The 12,167-nt window shown below is 41.3% G+C and overlaps 1 protein-coding gene across 11 annotated transcripts in view; it reads left to right on the forward strand.

The window, feature by feature from the left end:
- PBX3 (PBX homeobox 3) overlaps positions 1-12,167 on the forward strand; it is a 239,621-nt gene that overhangs the window by 179,739 nt on the left and 47,715 nt on the right. For all 11 annotated transcript variants that reach the window (XM_081847694.1, XM_081847699.1, XM_081847695.1 and 8 more), the window contains one exon: positions 9,190-9,431. In XM_081847694.1, coding sequence (XP_081703820.1) covers positions 9,190-9,431 — 242 coding nt within the window. The remainder of the gene's footprint in view (positions 1-9,189; positions 9,432-12,167) is intronic.

Consider the following 12,167-nt stretch of genomic DNA (forward strand, 5'->3'; position numbering starts at 1 on the left):
AGAATGCTGGACCAGAGGGCCTGTGGTCTGATCCACAGAGCTGTTACGCTATTCACAAGACAACTGCAACCTACTGTCTAGCATTACACGAGATGACTGATGCACCAGGGTAGATACTGTATGCACATAAAAGTAATTGTGCAGATCAGATCTGTGTGTTTCTGGGCCAACTTGTGTCTTCATCGTGTGTGTGTGTGTGTGTGTGTGTGTGTGTGTGTTTGTGTTTGATTAACATTGCCTCCCTCTTTTCTTACTCCACAACAGCTCCCAGGTTTCCCCCACGTTTATGTGGTTTGAGCCCTGCTAGGGTGACCAGATTAATCTTTACAATATGGAGGTGGGTTTGCTTGCTTGCTACCCTCCTACAATAATCTTGATAACATATTCTTTTAGTCTGTCTCAAGTTGTGAGTTGTAGCACTGTGGGCTCCTATGATACTGAGTACCTATGTTTAATAAGGAGGGGAAGTGGGGAAGAAGTTACAAAGCACATAATAAAATAGACTCTAACAACCAGTCATAATGTGTAGTTTGGGGAGTTGAGCAGCATGTGGGGGGGGGGGGAGAGCAGAGAACATGCAAGAAGACCAATTGTGTACATAGGCCTTATTATGTGCACCTCTTGTGATAAACAATCTGTGTTCTTTAATGTCAGTTTCTTTCTCTTTTTTAAAGTTGATCATGGCCTTAAAGAGCTAAATTATAAACTTATAATTTATAGGTTTTATAAATTATAAAGTAATGTCAGTAGTCTTCACCACCCTGGCTGGCTAGCAGACCCTGGGAGATAGAACATGGTGTTGTTGCTGCATTTGTGCAGACTGTAAATTGTGCAGACAAGAAAGTATGAATCACCATATTAACTCCAATGTAATGTGCACCTTTTTGGTCAAATTATGTCGCAAAACCTAGGGTACATATTAGATTTGATGGTGCATTAGATTCAGTTGCAAGCTTGATAAACACTGCTGACATAGCAAATACTTTTTTAGTTTAAAGGTTTTGAAAATTCAGGTGCGCGTTAGATTTGGTGGTAAATACGGTAGCTGTGCTTTGTGGCTCATGGTGTTATTTTAGTGTTCCACTGACTTCTGGAGAGAGTCCTCCTGGTTTCAGAGGCTGCTGGGGAAGCTAGTGGTGTAGATGGAGGCTAGGCATGGCTCTCAGGGTTTGTGTTAAGACTAGCCATGTTAATTGCCACACCAACACAATATTGCAGCGTGACAACATTAAATTGTGTTTTTATATGAGAGCAGTCATAATTCTCTGCTGATGCCATATAGAAAATGAAGAGCAGGCATATTCAGATATCTGTTCTCTTGTTAGAAATGCCTCAAGGAGGCAAAATAGAGCTAGCAGCTAAGATCTCTGTAGTTTTCGGTTTGTTGGGGATTGGACAACCTCAGCTCTTAGCCTGTGACTTTGTAAATGAACTTCAGCAGTCTTTGTCTCTTGATGGTGTTTCTCTACCCCCACCAAATTCTTGAAGTCAGGGATGGGGAACCTTTTTCAGCCTAGGGGCCGCATTCACTTCTGAGCAATCTCCCAGGGACATATACCAGTGGTGGGTGGGCCTAGAAGCAAAAATAAGCAGAGCAATGAATGTGAACTTTATCTTTGTACAGGAGGCTAGTTTCTACACACACACCCACACACACTCACACACACCCATCCATCCAAGCAAAATGTATTATCAAAGTTCAAGGATACATTCTAGTCAGGCAAAAGTACCCTAAAAGGAAATACAGCAGGGCCATCATGGGATGTTGCCTGATGAGAGTGGTGTGTTTTGAGGAGAGTCCAATGAGTAAGTTAGAGAGGCCTGAAAGCTTTTCCCCATCAGGAAAGCTTAAAATCTATAGAATGAGTCAGTGGCTGTCCTTATTTTTAAAAACCACAAATGAAGAATCCCAATGGGAATCTTTCTTGCCAATCAGACTGCTCTTATGGAACTAGGAAGGTGATTTGGTGGTGATTACATCTTTGAGTTGAGTCTTTGGTCTTTCTGTGGAACACCAGGGTCCATATATATATGGTGAGTGGTGGGCATGTCTTAAAATGGTTCATTTACCACTTCAGAAAAATAACACATATGCACTTCACAAGGTGAACAAGCAAGGCAAAGGGATTGCTCAGTCGGTAGATCATGAGACTCTCAGGGTCATGGATTTGAGCCCCACAACTGGCAAAACATACCTGCATTGCAGGGGGTTGGACTAGATGACCTGTAGTCCCTTCCAACTTTACAATTTTATGAAATTAATAAATAAGATGGAAAAAGCCATGCCCTGTATCTCCAGAAGAACTCTCTTGGGCCAACCTTTCATTGTGCTTGCAATATTACTCTGTTAGCCAAGATACCTACTATACAATTCAGACACCACGGGTTTCTAATCTGCTTATTTATAATTCAAAAGCTTGCCCATATATTAATGAACCCTTAATGAGCTGTTGAAAATGCCTGAACTACAGTCGGATTATTAAACTCAAACGGCCCCTGTAATCATACCATTTGAGTGGGTTTTTAGGTGCTTTTCATATCGACGGCTTTGTATTGTGAAGGAGATGGGTTTATTCGGAGGAAAAGCTTTGTAATAATTTTGACCTGCAATTTATTTATTGGCCTCTGAATGCCGTCGCCTGTGCAGGCGCGCTCGTCTGTTATCTGTGGGGGCAGGTGCACAGCGTGTTGAAAGACAGCTAATTAGGATCTGCTGAAAGATATGCTAAAACTGTGGTTCTATAACAAAGCCAAGTTCATTGTTAAACAATGTTTTAGCGTCTGTTTATGTGATTTGTCTGGATCCTGCAGATACCAAAATGAATGGTGTGGCTTTAAGTAGATGGAAATAGGGAGCAAACAGGTTTGTGGTTAACTCTACGGCTCACCCATGAAGATTTTTGAAACTTTGCCTAGAGGAAAAGAAATTGTCAGGCATGAAAGTGGTCCTGAAAGATCTATCAAAGGTGTACCAGCTCAAGCTGCCATATTTAATGTGGAAAGATTTGGCTTTAGGCCGATGCCTAGCTCTCCAGCTTGAGTCCTTGCACTTCCAGTGCCATTAGTACCTCTCCAGTTGTGCTGGAAGTGATGTATTATTGTGTTCTTTCAAGCCCACTCTGTACCTTAATACCACGATGCATTGAAAGGTCAGCGAGCTAAGCAGTAATAAACTTGTAGGTTGATATACTGAGGAATAAAAATAGAGAAACAATAGCCACAGTGTGAGCTTATATGTCAAAAATACATATATTATTGGTGCATAATTTATAAAGGCAGATGCTAGGTAGCATCCATTGTCTGAAGCTGTTGAATAAAGGAAAGGCTTGGCTCGGCAAATAAGGTGAGCTTGTGAGATCCTCTTTAAAGGAAGAGAAACACAGACCCAGGAAGACAGAGTAGATTTTTATCCAGTCAATATCAAAAGGCCTAGAGTAGGACAATCCTTCCCATCAGCCAGTCTATAGAAGAACAGCCTTCTTGTTCATTATATACTTGTGTTGATAACAGTAATTCAAAAATTAACGAGGGAAGATAGAGATGGAAATGGTACATCCTCTTTTCCCCACACATGGTCTTGTAGGTGTTGCTTAAGTAGTGCCTCAAACCAGAATAAATGTTAAAAGCTCATCCTTGCCCCCTTCTCTTGGTGTACCAGCATATGCAATGGACTGTATCACTTGCCAAGAACTGGGGTAGAACTCACTGCAAGTAGTCAAAACAGGTTTCATTTGGAAACAATCCAAGGTTATCTGGAAACAGCTGTGCCATTTTGCCCTAGCAGTTTCATAGCCCTTGTTCCAAACTGTGCAATTTTCAAACTGTGTCATGTTTATACTGTAATACTAGCCATGGCCAGAAAATGACTGGTCTCCCATTTCTGATTGCCATCATAAGCTCCTGCAGGTACATATGTACCCTCAGGCCTGTGTTGAATATGATCAGGTAGTGGTGGTTTTCATAGGAAGTCAATATGGAAGAGGTGCCCAGAGTCTTGGAAATTTGAAAACCACAGAGTAGTGGCAGGCAGATTTCAGGTTTGTGAAAACATCTTTCTTTTCTCAACCACCCCACCCAATCCACCAGTGAGAGGCAGATGCAAAACAGCTTATGTTGGTAGTAGAGCCAGAGAAAAAAATGTGGTTGTGGTTGTGTCAGTGCATCTGCAATATAAGGCATCTCATGGAGCGTTACATCAGGAAACCATAATGTACACGTACAGAACTATGGCTGAATTTACTGCAGCTGACGGCTTTTAACACAGAGCGCTGAAACTGACCAGCATAGTTGTACAAAGGCTAATAAAGGCAACCATTTAATACACTTAATCAACTGATGAGGAACACTAAGTTTGAGAGAGAGGCAATTAAAACAAGGGCAACCAGGGCAGGGTGGTAACTTGTTTTTTATTTGTTGTTATTGCTATTATCTTTAGTACAGTCGTACCTAGGGTTAAGAACTTAATTCTTTCTGGAGGTCCATTCTAAACCTGAAACTGTTCTTAACCTGAGGTACCACTTTAGCTAATGGGGCCTCCCGCTGCTGCAGCTGCACCGCCGCACGATTTCTGTTCTCATCCTGAAGCAAAGTTCTTAACCCGAGGTACTATTTCTGGGTTAGTGGAGTCTGTAACATGAAGCGTCTGTAACCTGAAGCGTCTGTAACCCGAGGTACCACTGTATTTAGTAGACTGCTTATTATTATACAGAGGTCTCCAAGTGACTTATATTGTTGGCATCCATTTGTCTTGAGAGACAATGGAGTGTACCTCTGGGGTGAAGAAAAACTGCTGTGTTAGCAGCACCAAAGTGACCTTCCCAGGGTGCATGTAGGCCTGATGTAGGCCAAAGGAAAGCAGAATAATACATTTGGCACCAGCTTGGCTGCAGGAGTTGCTGGAAGGAGCCATCCAACTGCCTTAGGGACTCCACTCCAGATTTGTGTAGGGTTTACTCCTTAGCCTTTTCTTCTCCCAAAGATATACCACAAGGCAGTGGAGGTTTAGGGTTAGAGTTTTCCTTCTCCTATATGGGCTGCCTTACCAGGTTGACAAGTTCCATCTGCCCCTCACTTCCCTCTACAGCACATGCAGAAACCACCTTCTTGACCATTGGACCCACTATTGGTCCCATCTGCTCAACCTGCCGGAGCCTGTCTTTGCATTCAGGGAAGTCCCTAACTCACCAAGGGTTTGAGACCCATCAGCTACCTTCACCGGGTTTAGCTGGCCAGCTGAAGCCATTCCCGGGTTGTGGCCGCTGTCACATGCTGACAACTTCTAGGAGTCACACATGAGAGCTAAGTGCAGAGTCGGGGCCAAAGGAGGACAAACTAACCCAGAAGGAACATGATGTGTCTGTCACCCACCAGAGGTTCTACTCCTCCCCTAACACCCCATACACCACAGTGATATAGCTTAATTAAATACATAAGCATAAATAAAATACATTATAATAGCAGCACATTATTAAAGCTTCCATGCAGTTCATTAAAAAAAATACAAAACACCCCCATGCAGCCGCGGAAGGTTTGTCAGCATACTGACAGCAAAAACAAAACTATAATAGATCATCAGAAGCTTGAGAAAACAGTAGGTTTTTACTTTGTGCCGAAAATATGTCATCAAAGGTGCCAGGCTGACCTCACTGGGGGTTAAACAATTGTCAAGTTACTGGGGGTTGGAATCCTTGTTATCTACTGAAAATCACCCAGAGACTTACCTGTAGATCCCAATCTACCTTTTGCCCATCTTAGTGTTATAAGGATACCTGCCATCCTCTCTCAAAACTCTTTTCTTCAAATAGGACTAATGGTGCATCTAGCCCAATACTGTCCATCTTATCCTTGTCTATCCAGTGTCTTGAACAGAGTTTTTTTCTCCCAGAATCTTTTAACTGGAAATATCGGAGACTAGAGCTGAGGCTCCTTCCATGCAAAGCATGCACTCAGCTGCCTAGCTCAGTGAGCAGTCATTTAAAAATTCTCATAGAGTTAATGAAGTAACGTATATAAATTAGCAAAAGCCTGTTTGTTTTTCCTTAGGAGAGGAATTGAAGCCCTTAGCAGGAATAGACTAACCATGTAGAAGATTGCTTAATGCTTTAATGAGAACCTGATAAGATGAAATAGCAAAGATGAAACATTTTATAACAAGGAAGCAAATGTGCATTGTCAAGTCCAAGCAGTGAACAAACTCCGGTGTCAGTATCCCAAAAACAAATTTAGAATTTGATGGTAATTGGGGTGTACTGGAGACGTGGGAGGAGAAGAAACATGTGATAATTTATCAAGTTGGCTTTTTGCCTTCCAAACGTTTTAGAATCCACACACACAATTCTGAATGTGGAATGCTGAATGTGGAATGGTGAGATTCTTATCATGTCAAGAAGAAGCTTGTTTTATGGGTTGGGGGGTGGGGACAAGAAAAGCAACATATCAGACAGAATATTGCTCACCAACTTTTGCAGTGTGTGTTCAGATCTGGGTAAGATGAAGCAGAAGCCAGGTTGAAAAGGGGGAAGGAAGAACAATGGATGTGGCATTCAAATTATTTGGTGTGGTTTGTTGAAGTAGGCTGATGAAATTAAAATAAGATTCACTGATAAATGGAGAAAATGCAACCCCCTTTTTAACGCCCATGGTTTTCAACATGTATATAATAATAAAGAGGGTGGATGGAGAAATAAAAAATATGAGAAGTTGGGGCAGCACTTAAAATTCTCAGTAAGTTCTCAGTATCTACAATCAACCACCCCATATAATCATACAACTTTAAAGTTATTACAGATGTGTGGAAAAAATGCTTGTGTAACATAGTGGCTAAGAGGATGAATTACGAATTGGCAAGTCCCTGGACTGAAAGTCACCTCTGCCAAGAACTCACATAGGCAAGCCACACTCCTTCTTTAACTCAGTCCTCCACCAGCAATTTGGAGGTCATAATACTGCCCTAACTCACTAAACATATGAGGCACTTGTAACACTCCAACGCAGCTTCTAAGTACGAGATGGGGTACTCCTAACCTGTGGTGCTGCATCCCACGGTGGGGCATGGTTTGGCAAAAATTAGAGATGGGATGGAGCTTGTGGATATCATATTATTAAGGGTCTTTGTTACCCAGCAATGCCAGTGACCAGGGATCTTCTGTATACCAAACATGCACTATAGAATTGTGCTTCCCTAACACCCGCTTACTGCTTTTTGCCCAGATCTTGCTCTGGTTGTGCATTCTTGGACAATAGGGCATTACAGTTGCCATTCTGCATATTAAAGAGGGATGCATTCATCCGTTCGTTTTAGTGGGGCATGCATATGTATAGCCGTGCATGTATGCACCCTCAAATCTTGACCATCTATCAATGATAAAGATAAGCAATTTTGCAGTGAGTCATTTCATTTGTCTTAACAATATTGCAGGCAACTGATGCTTGCTACAAAGGTGGTTGATTTCAAAGATATTTTTTTTTAAATACATGTGTCAAATATATGACAAGGGATTGGCTGATGTTTGTGCAGGGCAGGCCGGTCACAAATCTGTCTCCTTCTACACCTCCACACCTTTGAGGAATTGGGCTAGATTCATGCAAGTGAGTCAGATTTAACTGCCACTTCTGAGCTGAACACTTGGCAGTTTATGGATGTTACTGTCATGTCAGCTGCACCTGATGCAGAGCTCGTGTGCCGCTGTGTATAAACAACAACATGAACACCACAGAAGGCAGAATCGGCTTGCAGACTCAGTAGGTGCCAGCTCCTCCCCCTGAGGGGATCTGTCAGGAATACCTGCTTTTAAACCGATTTGAAGAGGTTAATTGAGCTGGGATATTTTTGGGTTGTATTGCATCTTTAATAGAAATGCCGATCCACGGAGCATGGCTCTAGTGATTCTCCCCCCCCCCCAACTGTAATTATATCTCAACTTTGTTTTTCAGTGGTGTTGAGAGCATCTTGGCAGCAAGCCCATTTGACCTGATTAAACCTACAAATTGTCAGCCTTGATCTATAATAGTCAGATGAGACTGGTGATTGGATGTCATTTTGGGATCCTCTGGCTAGAGGCGGAAATTTTATTTATTTTTATTATTATTTTAAAATAAACGCTGGTGCTTCTCTGCTAGCTGCTGATAACAATGCTGGCAATTTTGAACACGTTTTAGCATGAAATGGCAATTTAAACTTTCTGAGTGGTTAAAAAACCAAAAAACAAAGTGGTTTTGAGGCTGCATACATCACAGCATTCTTTACAGCAGAGCTGGGCACTGCAGACTATGCATATTGCATTCAGTAGGTCTAAGACCTAATGACTGAGTATCTCCTCAGGAAGGTTGATCCTCTGGAAGGATATAAAGTACTATATCCCTTGCCCCATCAGTGAAGTGGAACCCTCCCTGCTTTTCCTTGAACCAGGAATAACCTCAAGCCATTGTATTTGCGCAAAATACACTTGTGGAATATTTTGCTGAATAGACAGTTTGGTATTCCAGTTAAAAATTGTAAGCAGGTTACTAACCCTCATAACTTTCTTGTTGCATACCATTCTTTGTTACTAATGGATGTGGTACAAAATAAGCGAATAAATTTATTATATTTAATTATAATACAGTAAACATTTTTATCCTCAGGTAAAGCTCGAAAAGCTTACAAAGCAGCTCATGATAACAGTGGCTCAGTCCACTGCCAACTCTTTAGAATAGTCTGCTGGTCCTTGACTGCTGCTCATATTATTGCATCAACAGTAAAAGGCAGACTTTAGCAATTGGTGTGACCTCCTAAACATATTATTGTAGGAACAGTGTCCTTGTTTAATATTTCTGCTTTCTGTGATACTTTGAGTACTTTGAGCCATTTGCTTACATTGCATTACAGTGAATGCATTGCTTAACTTATTCAAGTCACAGAATTCTTCTCTTCTTGATGCAGAATTTGGGCTATTTTGGTTCAAGATCTTGAAAGATAATTACTTTTTAGCATAGTGTGTATGGAGCGCTTAGTAATACCTTCCTCCTTGAACGACAACTGCTAGGATTGGAAGCCTTCACAAATCCATATGAAAATGGCTCGCAGCAAAGTGTGTGTGTGACTCCTGCTGCTTTCCCTTCTCTGAGCCGGTGGAATAGTTAGCAGATTTACTGGAAACAGGATATATTAACTTAGGTAATTTTTCTTCTTGTTATTTCCTTCACCTAAAGGTCTCAGCATCCGAGGAGCTCAAGAGGAAGACCCTCCTGACCCCCAGCTAATGAGATTGGACAATATGCTTCTGGCAGAAGGGGTTTCAGGTCCTGAGAAAGGTGGAGGATCGGCGGCGGCGGCAGCAGCAGCAGCAGCTTCTGGTGGATCTTCGGATAACTCTATTGAACATTCAGATTACAGGGCCAAATTGACCCAGATCAGACAGATCTATCACACAGAGCTGGAGAAATATGAACAGGTTAGATGTTGCAATCCTCTCCCTTGAATATATGTGGCTCCATTGTCCTCTGTTTTGCTAGAGCCCAACCTGTAAAGTACTGTTTGTTTATGCCATGCTTTCAAAAATTAATAGCTTAAAGATTAGCAACATCAACAAGTAACTTCAAGTTATACTTCCAAGTAAGTAAGGTTCAATAAGCCCACAACTTGAAACTTGGAGGAGCAGCCTTGCAAGATCCTGTCAAATTCTTTAAACTGCAGTCAGAAACAATAATAGGTAGTCAGTTACATAGCATATTTCAAGTCCTCCAAGTGTTTCAGATTTTTTTATTGCATTAATCCTCACCAATAGCCCTGGAAGGTAGGCTGCTCTGATTATCACCATAATGTAGCTAGAAGGTTGAGATAAATGTGGTTTGGCTAGAACAAAAGTAGGGAACTTCAGGCCCTCCAACCCTCTCTGTCTGGCCCTCAATACGCTCCCCACACCTCTCCCCAGCCCCATATCACACCCTCCTTGAGTGTTTTTGCATGGCTCGAAAGTGTCCTTAAACTCTGATAATGCCTCTTGCTTCCCTGGATGGAGGATAAAGAATTGTGAATGAGTGTCTGGTAGAAAGCACACTGCTGTACAAAGGTAAAATTTACATTTGTTGTTTCACCCACTTGTGCCTTTGGCCTCATCCACCACAGATACATGGCCTCTTGAAGGTTGCCCAGAAGGGAACTTGGAACTTAGGCTGAAAATGGTTCCCAACCTGTGGACTAGGGCCACTCTGTAAGTGTCTGTAAGTGCTTTGAAAAATCCAGATGACTGCATTAGAGAGATTAGTCATTTACTGTGAGTTAGGATTCCACTTCTAGGACAAATCAGTCAGAAGTGCTTTACTGACTTTACTTTGCTGTCAACATTTTTTTGTAGACGATTCTGTGCTTGCTGTAGGTTATTTTCAATATGACCTGTGGCTTAATTTTTATTAAAAGTGTTAATAACTGCTCCGCCCCAGTGAAACCACATATAGCCCTCTACTTCATTTGTTTTCTCTTGAGGGGTTCAGTTACTCAGTGAGCCTTTTGTCAACGAGTGTTGGAGAGACTGTCCATCCATGTTCACGTAACTTTTCACAGATTTAGAAAGGGAAGACCAGAGACCCTGGCTTTGTTGCTGTACCACTGGCAATGTCATTTTGTTTCCCTGAGGTGCCTTATAAAGCTTCTGAAGCTTGAACCATATCAGCTCAATGAACCATAGGAACTTGTGGCTGGTTTTCTGAGCAGAACTTTATAAGGAAGTCCTGGCTTCTACGGCTTGGCTCTGGCACTTCCCTGGGAGTGTGTCAGCTGAAACAAACTTGAAGTGAAACCGCAAAATCCAGTTGCTAAATGGGGGTTAATCAGAGGCTGCAGTCCTACCAGAAAACATGCAGCTTGGTGTGGTTTTTGCCTGTCTCAGCATCTGTGTTACAAGAATGTACATCACCAATGTGAGGAAATGTTTCCTTTCTGGAGGTTCCTAGCTAGTTTCGGTATTTTGGTTACAAATTGCAGTGACTAGCAGAAAATATTACAACAAAACATTACAACAAAAAGCATTTAAATGAACCTATGACTTTGAAAAAAATGCATCTTAGAATGAATATTATAAGGCCATTATGAATTTATTTCATGTTATAATAAAAACAGCTTCTTTACTACCCAAGTACAAGTGACATTTGGGGGGATGGAGAAAAAATCAATTGCATTTGAAGTGTTTGCTTAAAATTTTCATTCCCCCCCTACTTTTTGTTTTCTTGTAGCTTAATATAAAATGCCCTTTCTAAAGCCAGTCTGGAAACAGTCTTGGGTTTGAAAGGTTAACACCTCAGAAATAAAATGTTTGTTCATTTATGATGGCAGTATGAATCAACCCGTTCAGCTGGTTTAGTTCTAATTCAGCAGAAGATTGTGGATTGGCTGTGTGTTTGTGTGTGTACAAGATTAATCACAGCCATGCTTTCATGATATTTCTCATAACCCTGAGGACCAATTATTATTGTCTTCAAAAAGCCACCTACAAAAATTACTGAATCCAAGAACTGGTTGCTGCAGCTGGAGGAGGTGTTAGAAATAAAAGCTATGTCTGTGCAGAAAGTTTCTCTGGATGGTGCATCTGCAGGCTTCTGCATGGGGTGAGTTCTGCTCAGTTATCCAAACAAGGACAGGACCTACACATTAATGTTGGGTATTTTTTTTTTTTATTGTATCCACTTCTACATTTCTATTTCTGCACTAATTTGCACCTGGAGTAGTAGTTTAACTAACAGGAAGCAAATGGAAGCTGGTTTCTAAGAGAGTTAGAAGGGGTATTTTCCTCAGTGCATGCCTGCATTTTCCTTCATTCTCTGTAGCTTGTCATACAGAATTTGCAGGTGGCTATCCTCCCCCCACAAAAACAAAAAAACATCCTAGTTCACCGAAAGCAACAGTGAGATGAATGTATATTCTCTGGGCAGCAATGCCTGTTATACCTCCTTTTTTAAAAGCTACTCTCTCCAACCTAAGTACGTTGGACTGTCACTAATAAACTTAATATATATATTTGGAAAACTATTTTGATTATATTTTATTGCTTAAACAGTTTGTTGTTTTTATAATTATGCTATAATCCACCTTGAGTGGTTTTTCCAGAAGCAGGAAGGTGGGGTATAAGTTTACTTACTTTGGAATAAGCTTCCATGGATTCAGGTCCACTTCTGCAGTAATGAATTAGTTTGTA

The sequence above is a fragment of the Podarcis erhardii genome, assembly GCF_964252035.2.
Source record: "Podarcis erhardii genome assembly, chromosome: Z".
NCBI lineage: Eukaryota > Metazoa > Chordata > Lepidosauria > Squamata > Lacertidae > Podarcis > Podarcis erhardii.